Below are 17,119 nucleotides of genomic sequence, written 5' to 3'. Positions count from 1 at the left end.
GAGGGGTTCATAGTTGACCCAATTTAATTGCTAACAAAGTGAGAAGTGTCTGTGAGTTGTAGGGCTCCATATATTCACCTGTGCAGTTCAATTAGTACCTGATAGTCGCCAAGTAATAAATTAACTTTACCAATGTTTACAACACAAACATTGGTACACACATATAATTCAGAAATAAATATACATTCTTTGGAGGTATATAAGGAAAAAATGATTAAGAATGCTGCATATCTTCTGACCTCAAAATCAGCCTTAAGACATTCTGGTCTGGCTGAAAAGCCACAAGAGCATTTCAGGCATAGAAAGCCAAGACGCTGAGGCAAACAATGTCCTATATGAATGATCTGAATAGGTGAGACCTCAGTGGAAAGAAGTGGTCATCAAAGGAGGTACTTTTCTCTGAAGGTAGGAGAAAACTTCCACTTTCCTTACAGACTTGTCTAAATACTGACGTAGTTTGTGGATTCAAAAGGCTTCCACAGCCTAGGCAGCTCACATCAAGAGCCTTGGGTGATGACTGATGTCATACATAAAGTGTTAATTGTTAAATTAACAACAAGAGTCACTGTGCACTAACTTCCTATGCAGGACCTCTGTCCTCAAAGAGTTTTATTATGTCTAAGTACTCCAAAAGATGTATCATTCTTAGGTACTTCATTAAAGTTAATTAAGTGTCTTAAAAAAAAAAAAAGATGTGGAATTAACTTCAAGATGCAATGACTTTGAACAGCCCTTGTTTCAACTGTTGAGAGATAGTTGTTTTTTACCATGCAAATTGTTGAACTCTTAGTACAGAGTTGGTCTTCTGTGTATAAAGTTAATCGAAAATAGATCTTGGTGGAGAATGGAACTGGGAATGGGAGAGAAGAGGAGGGGTGGGAGAGTGGGTGGGAGGGTGGGGATGGTGGGAAGAATCACTATATTCCTAAAGTTCTACTTATGAAATGCATGAAGTCTGTATTCCTTAAATAAAAGGTTTCTGGGGCCAGTGCTGCGGCGCAGTGGGTTAACGCCCTGGCCTGAGGTGGCGGCATCCCACATGGGTGCTGGTTCTAGTCCTGGCTGCTCCTTTTCCGATCCAGCTCTCTGCTGTGGCCTGGGGAAGCAATAGAAGATGGCCCAAGTCCTTGGGCCCCTGCACCAACGTGGGGGACCCGAAAGAAGCTCTTGGCTCCTGCTTGAGATTGGCGCAGCTCGGGCCATTGTGGACAACTGGGGAGTGAACCAGCGGATGGAAGACCTCTCTCTCTCTCTCTCCCCCCCTCTCCCTCTCCCTCCCTCTCCTCTCTCTCTGTAACTCATTCAAGTAAATAAATAAATTAAAAAAAAATAAAATAAAAGGTTTATTTGGTGGGGAGGAAGATTGCTGCAATTTTGGAGAAGCCTGGAGATCTGTGGGTTAGACAACATTATTCAGACACTGAAACAGACGGCTGTGTGGTACTGACTGGACACACGTGGAGGTCACAGACGGCTACTTCACAAGAGCCGGAGAAGTCAGGGAAGAAGATCCTAAGCTAGCAAAGAACAGGCAGGCTTCAGAGCTGGTCATGGAAGAGGGTTCTGCATAATGAACTGCATTGTATATGAACTCAGCAGAAGACATAAAATGTCTCAACAAGCCTCACTGGCATGAGCAAAAGGTCTAGACACATGACATGTTAAGCAGCCACAATCAGATCAGATTATGATATAAAAACTAAGTTTGGATAGGTTGGGTGGTACCAGACAATATAGAGACCTGTGAGTCAGGTAATGATGAAGAAAGGAAAAAAATGAAAAAACAAAATAAGGAAGTCACTGTTGAATTTAAAGTAGTAAAAACATGAAAAACTTTAAAAACATGAAATACTTCATTAATCTGCATGATGTCCTTATACAAGCTCATTCTATATGCATCCTTTTCTCTTTTGGTCCCTAAGCAAAAATTATAATTATTAACTCACTGGTAAAGCGGTAATGATCAAACCAATTGCATTCATCCATGCTGTAATGTTCTCTCTTGGCACCAAAGGCTGACTGCAAATAGGAAAAAAAAAAAAAAAAAAAGAATACAAGTGTGAAATTATAAAAGCATTTTACATGGTTTATAATGGATTTTAATTTGAGAAAATTATTGTCATAATTCAGAGATCTGACAATTGATCAACTCATAAAACTAAAATGGATTTTTTTTTAATTGAGTAAAAACTTAATATGTGGGGCTGGCGCTGTGGTGTAGCGGGTAAAGCCACTGCCTGCAGTGCCGGCATCCCATATGGGTGCCAGTTCAAGTCCTGGCTGCTCCACTTCCAATCCAGCTCTTTGCTGGATTATCCCCTACTTTATCCCTACTTTATGTTGATCTTTAAGATCATCTTGAATGTTTGTAGTGACATTTATGCTTAAATGTCAATCAGCTAATAAAGATTAGAAGCACAAACAAACCCCAGGGCTTCTGATTCTGTCCAGAGCTCATTCCCTTTGATATGAAATAGGATAGACAAGGTCTGAATTCAAAAGACCCTTGTTATCCAATGTCTACTAGCCTTTGGGAAACAGATTTATCTAACAGCTCCAAATAAAATACCATTCTCTTTATGAATAAACAATGAGTTTAGGGCATGAAACAGAACACATACCTTTTCAGGACAACATTTAGAAGAGCATTCCCAACATCTTCACCTGGTACAGCCAAGGCCATGAGCTCCACGCAAGTAACATGAAGAGCATGGGCAGCCGGGTTGGGAAACTCATTGAATCTCCAGTCACAGTTTGGAAAAGGACCAGGAGATTTTCCAGCCATCGGTACAGATGATTAAAGCAATAACGATTTGATTATTTTGAAATTAATGGTTTAAATTTGTATGGGGCTTTACAGTTTTCAAAAATGTAAGCACCTTATATGATTTTCAATTTATTAATGAGCTCCCAAGAAATGATTTATCTACAGTCAGAGAGATTAAGAGGCCTATAACACAAACCAAATACAATGGATTTTGATGTGATTGGAATGTATTGATAGCAACCACTTGATGAACCTCAAGGTATAAGTTAATCTCACTACGCACAAATGGGCTCTTAACTGTCACACTGTAATACCTATCAATGCAACCAAGGTATTTCTAGGCTTTATCAACCTATTTCTTTTAATAATTATAGGACACTAACATGAAAATGACCTCATAATCTATTTTAAAACTTCAGGAAGTAAATTCCTTTACATAGGAAAGTAAGTCTTACTCATTTATATGAAATTGCTATCTGGTAAACAGTGTAAATACCAATATGTTGCACAGACATAACATGGATGTATTATCCTCAACATGAAGTCATGAAACTTGAAATTAAAATGAGAAAGTAAAAATACCAATATGGCAGGTTTTTTTTTCACTAGAAGAAATACAAGTTTTATTATCTATTAATATTTTTGAACGTTCAAGGATTCATTTAAATAAAGAAGATTATATGTTCTCTAGATTTGCTTCAATGAAGAAAATCTGGTTTCCATATATATCAGGGCTGATTTTAAATATAAATTTTAATGGAGAGAATTTCAGCCTATCTGGCATTATGCTATTAACTTAAAATTTCAAAACTTCTACACAGGAAAAAATAATCTTTTAAAAAATTGAAGCATTAGAATCTATAAAAATACTACCTTGAAAAGAAAAAAATACATTTGCACAAATCAAAATGCTGTTATTTCTGAAGAGTCTGGAAAATTACAACAAAAAGGATATTATCTACCAGTCTGCCAATCAATCTGCAATAGTAGGAATCTTCTGGGATCCAAGGATTCTCCTCTCGTGCATTCATAGCACACTTCAAATAAGTGTCACTTAGACACCAGCCCTGTGGTCGATTATCTTTCAGTGAGCCAATGATTGCATGGACAAGTTTTCTTTTGAGAAATGCACGCTGTCTCAGGTGCACTTCATAGTAGTGCAGAGTATTATAAAGGTAAGTCACTGGTCGATCTGCCGAAAAGAAAACAGATCACTGCAGTGTTTATCTGATTACTGACAACTATGAAAAACAAATCCTCTGCTTTCAAGGTTGCTCAAAAACAGTTCAGAAGATCATGAAACTATTTCACATGTTGGGCAATGGAATACAATGAATTACTTTAATCTTAGAATAGGTAGAAGCCTTCTAATAACCAGTTTGTAATTAATTTTGTAATTTGTACTGTGGGCTAGCAATTTCATTTCCGGAAATGCATCCTCAAAAAACAATATACAGCCAAGAATGTCACTACCATCCTCCCTGGTGACACTAGCAAAAGATTAAAACTAGTTCCGACGGTCAAAACAGGGGAGCGGTAAATTCTGGCATGTTTGAGAGCAGCTCCTAATCACTGATCCGAATGAACAACCGTAATAGGTGATAAGGCTGGAAAAAGCATGTTGCAGAAAAAATATTAGGGACTCTGTGTTTAAAAAAAAATACAAGATCCAGAATACCTAACAGAGGAAACACAAGAAACTGGTAACAATGGTCGTCCACAGAGAATGACATGGGCTGGCTAGAGGGTAGGGATGAGAGTAATGATGCTTCACTGCATACCCATCTGTACCACACACAGTATTCACATTAGCCAATCCAAAAGGAAAATGTTTAACAATGCTCATTTGCACTTCATGCCTATTCTACAATGTTATACACAATTTATACTGCTGGTGTGGAGGAAGATCCCTCAGAATAAGGACTAAGAACTCCTTACTAGACAAATATATTTTGTTCCACCAGAGTGGCTACTCAGTACTTTCATACTTCTATCCTTTGACTCCACCATTCCTGTTACCATACTTAAAAACTATAGAGTTGGCTTTGATTTTTTTTCTTTAATACTTTGCCTATAACCAACCAAGAAGTCCCATTCCTTCTTCCATGACCATCCGTCTCTTCTTGCTTGTTTCCAAGGCTACTGTCATTTAGATACTAATCATACATTGGAGTATTTCAACATGTCTTTGAAACAGTATACTCCTTCCAAGATCTGCTGCCAACTATGACTGGCTTGCCTTTTCAAAGAATGCTTTCTATGCAAAAATCTTATCCAATAACTTCTAATTGGCTATTATCTGTAGTTTATAAAGTCAAGACTTCTCAGCCTGGCAACCAGGGTAATCTATAGTCGAGTACAGTTTCTCTTTCCAGCCTTATTTTTGGAATAATTCTCAATTCAACCCAATGGGACAATTTTCCTTCAAATATGCCTTATACTTTCTATCTCCATGATTTTTCCAAATGATCCTTTCAATCTATTCAATCATGTGGATCACTCGTAACACTCACCAAAGAAGCCTGTCAAGATCTCTCCAGTTTATAATACTTACACTGTGTTCTAAACTTATATTTTAATATTTTCATGTCATAATTTTATACTACTTGACATCATGTCACAGCATTTGTTCTCAAAACATTTTTATTAAAGTTTAAGCACATATAGAGCTTTTACCACACATTTATGAATAGCTTACTTTTGTTTAAACAGGTATCAGATGGAATTAAAATCTGGAAAAGCTCACCATGAAATTTGTATAATCCTCCTAAATGATCCAGTAGGGTCTCCAGTGATTTGGACACTGGAAGTAACTCTAAAAATCTGTGGATTACTATATCAAATACTGGAAGGAATCGAAGACACACGTTTCCAAAATAGATGGGCAGATAGGGCGACTGGATTTGTACAGGAGGATCGACCTGTTCTGCCAGGCCCTCAAAATACAGCTTCTCTGGATATTTCTGTGGAAGTGACAAGATAGTAAAGGTTTAGGGAATCTTTATAAAATTCTCATTAAAAAGATAAATAAACTTGAAAATATTGTTTGAATATTTTTTCTTAGTAAGAAAACATTTTAAGATTTACTTTATTACAACTAACTTCACTTTAGATTGAAACTACCTTTGTCTATTAAAACTGCAGTTTCAATTTATGAACATTACAGAAACTCTAGAGTCTTGGAAGACATAAGAGATCTAATTTACTTCCATATGAAGGGTCTTTTAAAATTCGTGGAAATTACACATTTTGAAACAATATGCATGGACTTCAAAATTTATTTGCACCAAAAGAAATCTGTTTTAATTGTTTTTATCCATGAACTTTTTGAAGCCCCTGCATATACAAGAGAGAAAACAGTCAAATCAGTCAAATACCAATGTGGGCTTTAAAAAGCTATTTGAAGGACAAATTAGAATGAGTACCTTGTGATAATTCATGTGCTTGGTGTGCCAGTCATTCTGCAGCCAGTGCTCTGGGGAGTTTTCCTTCACAAAGTCACTTACTCGATTTCTGAAATCATTTGGTTTGAGTAACAGCAACTGAATTATGAAATAACAAACCTGGGCTTCATTTCCTTCATGACTACGCATGGCCTTTGGAGAAGAAAAAAAATTATATGAAAATTTCCCACCTCTACATAAGCATGGCTCTGTGACTTACAGTCTAAATATTAATAGAGAAAAGTCTCGCTATCATCAGAATTTCCTTCGATGGATAGTCTATCCCAAATTGATTATTCAACATGCCCCAAACATATCCGACTAGCTTTTGCCTATTTTTGGATCACCACTCCTTTCTGCCAGGAATATCCACCTTTACCTTTCAAAATTTAATTTATCCTTCATTACCTCCCTCCTGGGCAGAAGTGATCTCACATTGTTTCCAGGCTATAGTTTCCCTATATTTCCTTTTTTTTTTTTTTTTTTTTTTTGGACAGGCAGAGTTAGTGAGAGAGAGAGACTGAGAGAAAGGTCTTCCTTCCGTTGGTTCACCCCCCAATGGCCAGGAGCCAGGTGCTTCCTCCTGGTCTCCCATGTAGGTACAGGGCCCAAGCACTTGGGCCATCCTCCACTGCACTCCCGGGCCACAGCAGAGAGCTGGACTGGAAGAGGAGCAACCAGGACAGAATCCGGCGCCCCAACTGGGACTAAAACCCAGGGTGCTGGCTCCTGGATTAGCCTAGTGAGCTGCGGCACCGGCCTATAGTTTCCCTATATTTCTCTTGCCCTTTTATTTTACGTATTGTGAAACTTACTTCACTTCCTCTACTATAACTACCTTTATATGTGTACTCCATAACTACGAGGTTAATGTTAACAACTAAGCTATCACAAATTCACCACCAGAGAATTTTTAAAAATAAAGCATTTTCCAGCGTGTTTTATTGTCTTGAAATTTTGACTAAAATAGCCATCAAAGTCATGAAGAAAAACATTTGGGGGATCTTGAATGGCTATGAAGAACATTTCAGTTACAGCTGTGGCTACAAAAATGTACAGAAATGGCTATATTAATGTTCTGCAAAGAAATTCAGTCACTTTTTACTTCTTCCTGCTTCTAATAGAACTTTGAGAATCAACTCAGGGTCTCACTGAACAAATTTTTAGTGTATCACAAGGCTAGGGCCTTCTGTTTTATTTATTTCTATACTTCTGTCCATGGGACATAGTAGATACTCAACACATACTTAATGAATGAATGAAGAAGTTGTAGAATTTATAGCTCCCCAGGGAAATGAAAGCAAAGCTTGACTATAGCATAAAGAATAAATTGCTTTGATGAAGCAATACAGAGTAGATCAGTACAAGATTTATCAGTCATACATTTTGACCCAAACAAAATAAAGAAGCTTAGAACTATATTTATTCTTACCAGGCAGAGAATTAATCTGTCCAATGTAACAATGTTGTACTTCCATACCATGTCATTAAGAATTTCAATGCATTTATTGAGTTGTTGGCCCCCTGCTGATGTAGAGAACTCATATACCAAGAAATCTGCAAATGTTCTCACATGGGCTACCAAGGCCCTGGCACCAATTCTCTCTAATACTCTGGAAGGTAGAAAGTAAATAATAAACTCTACTACTGTATGGACATAATGTTTAAATGGAATGCAAATCCAGTTTTTTGGCTTACCTATAGCCAATCTGATTGATATGATCTGTTTCCAAAAGCATTTTCCAAAGAAGACAAAGGAAAAGAGGAGGAGAACCTTGCACAGGAAAGTGGGTAATGATCTCATTTTCATTAGACATGGACTTCCACTTCCTATATTCCTCTTCTACATTTTTTTTCAAATTAAAACGGCTTTCCTGAGGTACATTGTTTTGTTTGAAGAATGCCTAAAAGGAAGACCAGAAGTTTATTTCATTGGTTGCAGTAAAAACAGCATTGATTATGGAATTAAAAAACAGTTCTAGAATTAATTCTTATATAATATATTGTAGGTAACCTCAACAAACTCAGTAAACCTGAATTTCTATATCTGCAAAATCTGTAGATTTGACTAGATCATTTCCAAGATTCTTCTTTCAGATTTTTTTTTTAAAAAGATTTATTTATTTTAAAGGCACGGTGACAGAGAAAGGGAGAGGGAGAGAGATCTTCCATCAGCTGATTCAGCCCTTAGATGGTCGCAACAGCCAAGGCTGGGTAATGCCAAAGCCAGGAGCCAGGAGCCTCATCCAGGTTTCCCACGTGGGTGGCATAGGCCCAAACACTTGGTCCAACTTCCGCTGCTTTTCACAGGTCATTAGTAGGGAGCTGGATTGGAAGTGGAGCAGCCAGGACACGAACTAGCACCCACATGGGATGTTCGCCTTGCAGGCAGCAGCTTAACCAACTATGCTACTGCCCCGGCACCCCCTTTTCCAGATTAAAGAGAAATTCCAAGCAAGCCTGAATTCAATGCTTCTTCAATTATCTTTTAACACATTTACTAATTTTAGAGAGGAAAAAAACAAAAAGGAAAAAATTAATTTACCATTTGGTTAGGAATTTCAGTTGTCTCTATAAGGAAAATCCATTTCTCTAGCCCAGGAGGTTCTCAGATTGTGAGCCCCAAATCAACAGTATTGGCATCAAATGGGTCTTGAAAGAAATTCTCAGGCCCTATCCCAGATGTACTGAATCTCATACAGAAATCAAAAAACAAGTGTTGGTGAGGATGCAGGGAAAAAGGTACCCTAATCCACTGTTGGTGGGAATGTAAACTGGTCCAGCCATACTGTGAAAGACAATATGGAGATACCTCAGAAATCTGAATATAGAGCTACCATATGATTCAGCCATCCTGGAAATTTACTCAAATCAAAAGAAATCAGCATACGAAAGAATATCTGCACCCCCATGTTTACTGCAGCTCAATTCACAATAACTAAGATAACGAATATCTCAGATATCCACTGATGACTAAATAAAGAAATTATGGTATATATACACTATGGAGTACTACTCAGCTGTAAAAACAAATGAATTCCTATATTTTGCAACAACAAAAATGGATGCAACTGGAAAGCTTCACACTTAATGAAATAAGCCGGTACCTAAAAGAGAGATCATATGTTTTCCCTGATTTGGGGTAATAACAGAATACCTGAAATGCAATGTATTGGAGTGAAATGGACATTCTGAGATTCATTGATTGCTTACAGCCCTTGTCTCTACTATTGAAGAACAATTTTTTTCTTCATACTATCTTTTGAACGCTTTATTTAGTGTAAGATTAACCGTATGAGTATAAAATACACTGAAAATAGATCTTTGTAAACATTAAGAGTGGGAACAGGAGAGGGAAGAGGAAGAAGGGTTGGAGCATGGGGCGGGAGGGAGTGTTGGATGTTCCTCAATTTGTATATGTGAAATACATGAAACTTGTATAGTTTAAATAAAATTTTTAAAAACATAAAAGAAAAAAAAGGAATCTGCAGCTTAGCAAGCCTTCCAAATGATTTTGAAAAGTTTGACAACCATTTTAATTCTACTAAGAGGAAAAATGAATGTTAATGTCTTAAATTTTCTCCAAAAAGCAGAAGACAAATGAGGTTTGCCTTTCTTCTTATAGTAAAAGCCAGGTTTAAAGCTTTTCTGTATGATTTTTTTTTTAATTCAGTTAAGTGTAGTGTATGTGCACTCTCAAGTTCCTTTAAATTATTTCTCTCATTTCACTTCTATGAGAGAGAATCTTCCAGATAATATGTTAATTTTTCATGAGATTCTAAAACTGTTAACTGCTAAAATGAAATAATCATAATTAAAATTTTTGAGGAGACATAAAAGCTAATTTTCCTCAGATGTTGCCAAGACTTAATGGAATAACACCATGAACAAGAAGAATTTCACACGAATTCAGTAAGTAACTCAAGACTACATTACCTGCAGTGGGCCTGGAAAACAGCTAAGGGTGTGTGAAGCCCAATTATGAGGAGTAAAACTCATGATGGTCTGAAGAATGTCTTTACACCACGTTCCCTGAATTGAGTCAGAGCCTGTAAAAAAATCTAAAAACAAACAGATGTGACCCAGATATGATCAATTCCACAGCCCATATTATAAAGTCACAATTAAGTATGCTAAAAGATTTCACTATAAAGTGTATTCATTATGTATCTATTAGTCATATTCAGCTTATGCCTAAATTTTCTCAGTTTGAGTGATTTACATTATATTAGTAAATATAAGCATAAAGAATAAAAAGACAGAAGAAATCTGTTGTCTCCCTTTTTTTCTCCGTCTCTTTTGATTCAGATGACAGAACACCAATGACACGACAATACATAAGCCCACCAAACTGCTCCTTTAGTTCACTCTGACAATGATTTACTAGTACTTTATTGAGTCAGAGGAAAAGGAATTAATGTCTTTTTTTAATGACTGAAGAAACTATACACTATAAGTACAAATCTTTAAATCAAAGAGATTTACTTACGAAAAACAACATTATTTACATAGTTTATTTAAATATATTTGGCTGGCGCCGCGGCTCAATAGGCTAATCCTCCGCCTAGCAGCGCCGGCACACCGGGTTCTAGTCCCGGTTGGGGCGCCGGATTCTGTCCCGGTTGCCCCTCTTCCAGGCCAGCCCTCTGCTGTGGCCAGGGAGTGCAGTGGAGGATGGCCCAGGTGCTTGGGCCCTGCACCCCATGGGAGACCAGGAAAAGCACCTGGCTCCTGGCTCCTGCCATCGGATCAGCGCGGTGCGCCGGCCGCAGCGCGCCAGCCGGCAGCCATTGGAGGGTGAACCAACGGCAAAGGAAGACCTTTCTCTCTGTCTCTCTCTCTCACTGTCCACTCTGCCTGTCAAAAAAAAAAAAAAAAAAAAAAAATATATATATTTGAGATTGTTGGGGCCAGTGCTGTGGCACAGCGAGTTAAAGCCCTGGCCTGAAGCGCCAGCATCCCAATATGGGTGCTGGTTCTAGTCCCGGCAGTTCCTCTTCTGACCCAGCTCTCTGCTATGGCCTGGGAAAGCAGCAGAAATGGCCCAAGTCCTTGGGCCCCTGCACCCATGTGGGAGATCCAGAAGAAGCTCCTGGCTCCCGGCTTCGGATTGGCATAGCTCCGGCCATTGTGGCCATCTGGAGAGTGAACCAGCGGATGGAAGAACTCTCTGTCTCTACCTCTCTCTGTAACTCTTTCAAATAAATAAAATCAATCTTTAAAAAAATAATTTGGGATTGTTATATTCAATACCTTTTTCTTAAAAAAAAAAAAAAAACAGTTCTTTAACTATGATCTACAGATCTCCGGGAGTCCCCAATATTCTCTCACAGATTTGATAAGGTCAAAACTACATAAATAATGATATCAAGATACTGCTGTTGCCTCTTTTTACTGTGTTGAATGGCCACTAATAGTGCAAAGGCAATGGTGGTAAAGCTGCTGGCACTTAGTGTGAATCAAATAGTGGAACCAGACTATAGTAACAGTCATTGTTTCCTTCACCAAACACTCTCAGTGAGAAAAAAAAAAAAAAAAGTGCCAGTGTCCTTTAATGAATATCTTGATGTAGCAGCAAAAATTATTAAATGTCAGTCCTTGAGTACAATCTATTTTTTTACAGAAATGCACAATTCTCTTTTTAAAACTTTATCTTATTTATTTAGAAGGAAGAGTTAGAAAGAAATCTTCCACCTAGTGGTTCACTCCCAAAATGGCCGCAACAGCCAAGGCTGGGCAGGCTGAAGCCTGGAGCCAGGAGCTTCTCCCAGGTCTTCCACATGGGTAAAGGGGCCCAAGCATTTGGCCCATCTTCTGCTGCTTTCCCAGGAGCGTTAGCAGGGAGCTGGATCAGAACCGCTTCCATATGGGATGGGCACTACAGGCGGCGACATAATCTATTACACAGCCCCTGTGTATAATCTATTTTTAACATTCTATGTGACCAAAAGAGAAGCATTCAAAAGGGTTCTAAATTATGAGGAAGGGACTTGCTGTCTTGTGACACCAGCATCAGGCATCCCATATTGGGAACATGTTAAGTTTAAGTTTAGGCTACTTTACTTCTAATACAGCTCCCTGCTATATGCATCTGGGAAAGCAGTGAAAGATGGCCCAAGTATTTGGTTTCTGCTTCAGTAGGTCTGGCTGTTATAGCAATTTGGGAGTGAACCAGAAGAGTGACAATTTATTTTTCTCTCTTTCCTGTTCAAATACTCATAAATCATTAACAATAACAAAAAGTATGCTGAGTCTTGAGGAAAAGCACCTGTGTGACTGTTAAGTTAGCTGCTTTTTGTCATTAAATTTAATTTTACATTAAAGAAATTTGACATAAAACTACAATTATTCAGATTTGGGTACTTGGTGGACATTTTTATTGAAAATTAACAAAGTGAAGCCGGCGCCGTGGCTCAATAGGCTAATCCTCCACCTTGCGGCGCCGGCACACCGGGTTCTAGTCCCGGTTGGGGCGCCGGATTCTGTCCCGGTTGCCCCTCTTCCAGGCCAGCTCTCTGCTATGGCCAGGGAGTGCAGTGGAGGATGGCCCAGGTGCTTGGGCCCTGCACCCCATGGGAGACCAGGAAAAGCACCTGGCTCCTGGCTCCTGCCAGGATCAGCGCGGTGCGCCGGCTGCAGCGGCGGCCATTGGAGGGTGAACCAACGGCAAAGGAAGACCTTTCTCTCTGTCTCTCTCTCTCTCACTGTCCACTCTGCCTGTCAAAAAAAAAAAAAAAAAAAAAAAAAAAGAAAATTAACAAAGTGAGCCTGTTACTTCTAGTAAAGCAAATGAAAGTATTTTTTATGAATAATATGATGATCTTTCCAGTGAAAATTAGAATTTAGGAAAACTTGTATCATGACTACGGTAGCTTTTCAAAACTTGAAGATTTTTCTAATGGAGTCTGTAGGGCTGTTAACAAGTACAGTTTTCTGATGCTGTGTAATGAAACGTGTCAACATTTGCTAGATCTAAATTACTCACTGAACTAATGATTTCTAAATGATCAAATTATAATGTTACAAAATATATATGGATGAAAAAATCCATTAAACATACAAAACAGATGAATGAACTGTAATACAACAAAAGTACAAAAAGTTCATTAATAGTGTTTGTGTTCTACAATGCAGATAACATTTAAGGAACCATCACTTGTCTAATTTTGGTGTGATATCAAATATTTACAATTATCTGAGAAGGTTATGGAAATACTTTTCCCTTTTCCAACTCAATATTTTCTTTATTTACTTCAACTAAAACAACAACATATTGCAAGAGATTAAATGTAGAACCAGATATGAAAATCCAATTATTTTCCTTTCAAGAAATGCAAAAAGGAAAACAGTGGCACTTTTTATTAAATCTTGTTTTAGAAAATACACTTTTTCCAAAAAACATGATATCTATTATATGTAATGAGCTTACTGATATTTTAAATGAATTAATAAACATTTTAAAACTTCTCCATTTTAATAAGTAGTAGAGTAAATGTTCACGGGTATAGTCCACATAACCATAAACTCTGGAAATTCCAACTTTTAAAATAGTAATTATTATATTTATTTTTGAGAGAGAAAGAAAAAGCTCCCATTTGCTGGTTCACTCCTCAAATGCCCACAATGGCTGGGCCTGTGTCAGGCAGAAGCTGGAAGTCCCACATGGATAGCTGGGACCCAAGTACTTGAGCCATCACCTGCTGCCTTCTAGGGTGTATATTAGCAAGAAACTGGAATCGGAAGTGAAGACGGGACTCAGACCCAAGAACAGTGATATGGATTTCAGGTGTGCCAAATGGCAACTTAATCACCAAGCTAAACACTTACCTCTTCATTTTTTTTTTTCAAGGTTATAAAACAGTTCTGAAACCAAAAATCTTAAAAACCACTATTTACAAATTATTTAAGATGGCTGAGAATCACTGCCCAACCCAGTTAGAATAATGCTTACACGAAACAACTTCCATTAATGACTGAATAGTGAAGATAACAAAACCACAACTGCTTTTTTCTTAACAAATGGAAAAGTATCTTTTTACTATGTTATCCCCATCGTAATCAGTAGAATCAGAGCACACTCTAATTCATTTTTTTTTTGTTTTTTGTGACCCAATACTCACTGTACCTGTTACATGAGTTGCTCTAGCTAAGGTCAATATCAAGGCTCGGTTCAGTTCTTCAGATTCTGCTGACAGCACTGTTTTGGGGTCACTCAGGAAGCGAGTAAACTGTGGCTGTACCTCGGAGCTACCTAATGCTGTGATAAGCCTGAGTGCAGTGCTCTCAACACTGAAAAGAGGAAGAACAAAAGGAAACATGAAAAAGTCACATATAAAATATATCTCATTCCATTTAATTACAATGGAAAAACATAAACTTCTCATCTTTGATTTTAAAAAAGCAACTTTTTTCCTGAGAGGATGAGTGTTGCATAATTTGTTTTTAAAAAAAATCTGAGGTGTCAAAAGTTTATAGATGAAAACTTTTTTACACATTTGCAAATGCTAGCTTTAATCTGTAGAACTAAAATATTTCCCTAGACATTCAGTATTTCAAAATTTACATTTTTCCTATCTGAAATATATTTTCACTTATACCAAAATTAAAATGACATATTTTACTCATGATCTAAAGTATATTTAAATCTGGCATTCTAAAGGGTTAAGTTAGAATAAAGAATAAAGGTCTTGGAAGTAGAAACTGTGAGTCCAAGGACTCTAAAGCAAGCACTCATCTATCCCAGTTGGTTTCTATTTAAAAAACTGGATTCCACTCCTATACAGTAAATAAAATTGTTCAGAAGCTGAGAAGTTTCTTGGCAAACGAACAACAACAACAAGAAAAAACCATAAAGGATCAAGTTTCCCACCTCCAGTGTTTTAATAAATCTTAAGGGAAAACAGCCTTTAATAAGCTCACCAAAGATGCAGCTGGTTCAGGTTTGTTTGTGGAACTGCAGCCAAAGTATGAAGATGACTCAGGAGCTGAACTCTGTAATGAGGCTGAATGTGGTGCATCCGGTAGCTGAACATCTCAAGAAGTGTGTGTAAGATTCCCCAGGCGTGGGACTTGAACACCGTCGGCAGAAGCTGACCTGGAGGAAGATAATTTAAGGTAGCAGTTACTAAAAGCTACTCATTAAGACATATTTGAAGAAAGTCACACTAAAATGTAAAGGTTCAGCTGTGAAAACACACACACACATGTATACACACATATTTTCCAAATTTTTTTTAATTATAAGGGAAAAAACCCATATTCCAGTTATAATAGCAAATTTGCTTTCTTCCCTCTGGAATTACTATAACCTAACTGTAAACTTTTTCACTTTTATTTATTAAATTACTTTTAGAAAGCTAATGTTTCCAACTTCTAAAGTACAAGGTTCACTCTTCAATACAAAAAACAAAAAAAACCAAAAAAAACAAAAAAAAAATCCCAAAATTGTAGTACATCTACCCTTATTTCCTCCCTCCTCCCAAGAAAGGGAGCTTTAAATTATCTGGAATTATCAGCTTTAAGTTATCTGGAAAGAAGAATTATTGTGGCTAAAATTAAAATTACAGTGTATTATTATGAAATCACACTATCAGAATTACCATAATAGCCCAGTGTAGGAAAATTTTGTTTCCAGCCAGCCAAAGTTCTGCCAGAGGATAGGATTGCTCCCTTAGAGGAGAAACTATTTGTATGAGAATGTAGACCAAGGCTCTAACTTGCTTATAAGCTCCCTTTACTTATCACTGTATTTAAAAATACAGTTCAAGCCGGCACTGCGGCTCACTAGAGTAATCCTCCACCTGCGGCGCCAGCACCCTGGGTTCTAGTCCCGGTTGGGGTGCCGGATTCTGTCCCAGTTGCTCCTCTTCCGGTCCAGCTTTCTGCTGTGGCCCGGGAGTGCAGTGGAGGATGGCCCAGGTCCTTGGCCCTGCACCCGCATGAGAGACCAGGAGGAACCATCTGGCTCCTGGCTTCAGATTGGCGCAGCACCAGCCGTAGCAGCCACTTGGGGGATGAACCAACGGAAAAAGGAAGACCTTTCTCTCTGACTCTCTCTTTCTCTCACTGTCTAACTCTGCCTGTCAAAAAAAAAATATATATATATAATAATAATACAGTTCGGGGTCTGCGCTGTGGCTCATTTGGTTAATCCTCTGCCTGTGGTGTTGGCGTCCCATATGGGCGCCGGGTTCTAGTCCCGGTCGTTCTTATTCCAGTCCAGCTCTCTGCTGTGGTCCGGGAGGGCAGTGGAGGATGGCCCAGGTCCTTGGGCCCTGCACCTGCATGGGAGACCAGGAGGAACCCTCTGGCTCCTGGCTTCAGATTGGCGCAGCGCCAGCCGTAGCGGCCATTTGGAGAGTGAACCAACAGAAGGAAGACCTTTCTTTTTGTCTCTCTCTCACTGTCTATAACTCTACCTATCAAACAAATGAAAAAAAAAAAATACAGTTCATTCCCCTGACCCTACACTTCCCAACCCTCCCTTTTGCTTTATTTTTCTCTTTTGTCTGTTTCACCTGACACCCTCAGTGTTTGATCTACTTGCTTTATTGTCTTATCCCTCACTTGTAGGAAAGGTCCAGGATGGCAATGACTTGTTCACTGCCATGTCGCCAGCACCCAGAAGAGTGTCTGCTGAACTAGTGAGTGGGTTAATGGTTACAAACATCAGAAAGTCCTCTTACTGATAAATCCTTTGATGCCCAAAGACTCTATTTCCATATAGACCAGTAAACGACTGTACGTTTCCACTAGAGCTGGAGCCAAAGCCACACTGGACTTTGCATGAGCAAGTTTTATAACCCTTGTTGCAATGCTATGAATAAGGCTGTGGAGGAATAAAAAAGGGAAGAAAATTAAAATACATCATTTTAAACACAAATACAGGAGTTACTCTACTTATCTGTGA

At 38.3% G+C, this 17,119-nt stretch overlaps 1 protein-coding gene across 1 annotated transcript in view; it reads right to left on the bottom strand.

Moving 5' to 3' along the window:
- The window catches only part of MED23 (mediator complex subunit 23), a gene marked incomplete in the record, with an annotated part of 51,257 nt that overhangs the window by 5,061 nt on the left and 29,077 nt on the right, over positions 1–17,119 (bottom strand). The window contains 11 exon segments of the mRNA XM_070074617.1: positions 1,947–2,019; positions 2,622–2,787; positions 3,723–3,959; positions 5,514–5,730; positions 6,193–6,363; positions 7,643–7,823; positions 7,909–8,114; positions 10,147–10,271; positions 14,336–14,499; positions 15,130–15,304; positions 16,896–17,038. Of these exon segments, the coding sequence (XP_069930718.1) occupies positions 1,947–2,019; positions 2,622–2,787; positions 3,723–3,959; positions 5,514–5,730; positions 6,193–6,363; positions 7,643–7,823; positions 7,909–8,114; positions 10,147–10,271; positions 14,336–14,499; positions 15,130–15,304; positions 16,896–17,038 (1,858 nt within the window).

Source organism: Oryctolagus cuniculus, chromosome 5 (genome assembly GCF_964237555.1).
Source record: "Oryctolagus cuniculus chromosome 5, mOryCun1.1, whole genome shotgun sequence".
Taxonomy (NCBI): Eukaryota; Metazoa; Chordata; class Mammalia; order Lagomorpha; family Leporidae; genus Oryctolagus; species Oryctolagus cuniculus.
The sequence above is the reverse complement of the archived record's forward strand: the minus strand, read 5'-3'. Positions and strand labels throughout refer to the sequence as shown.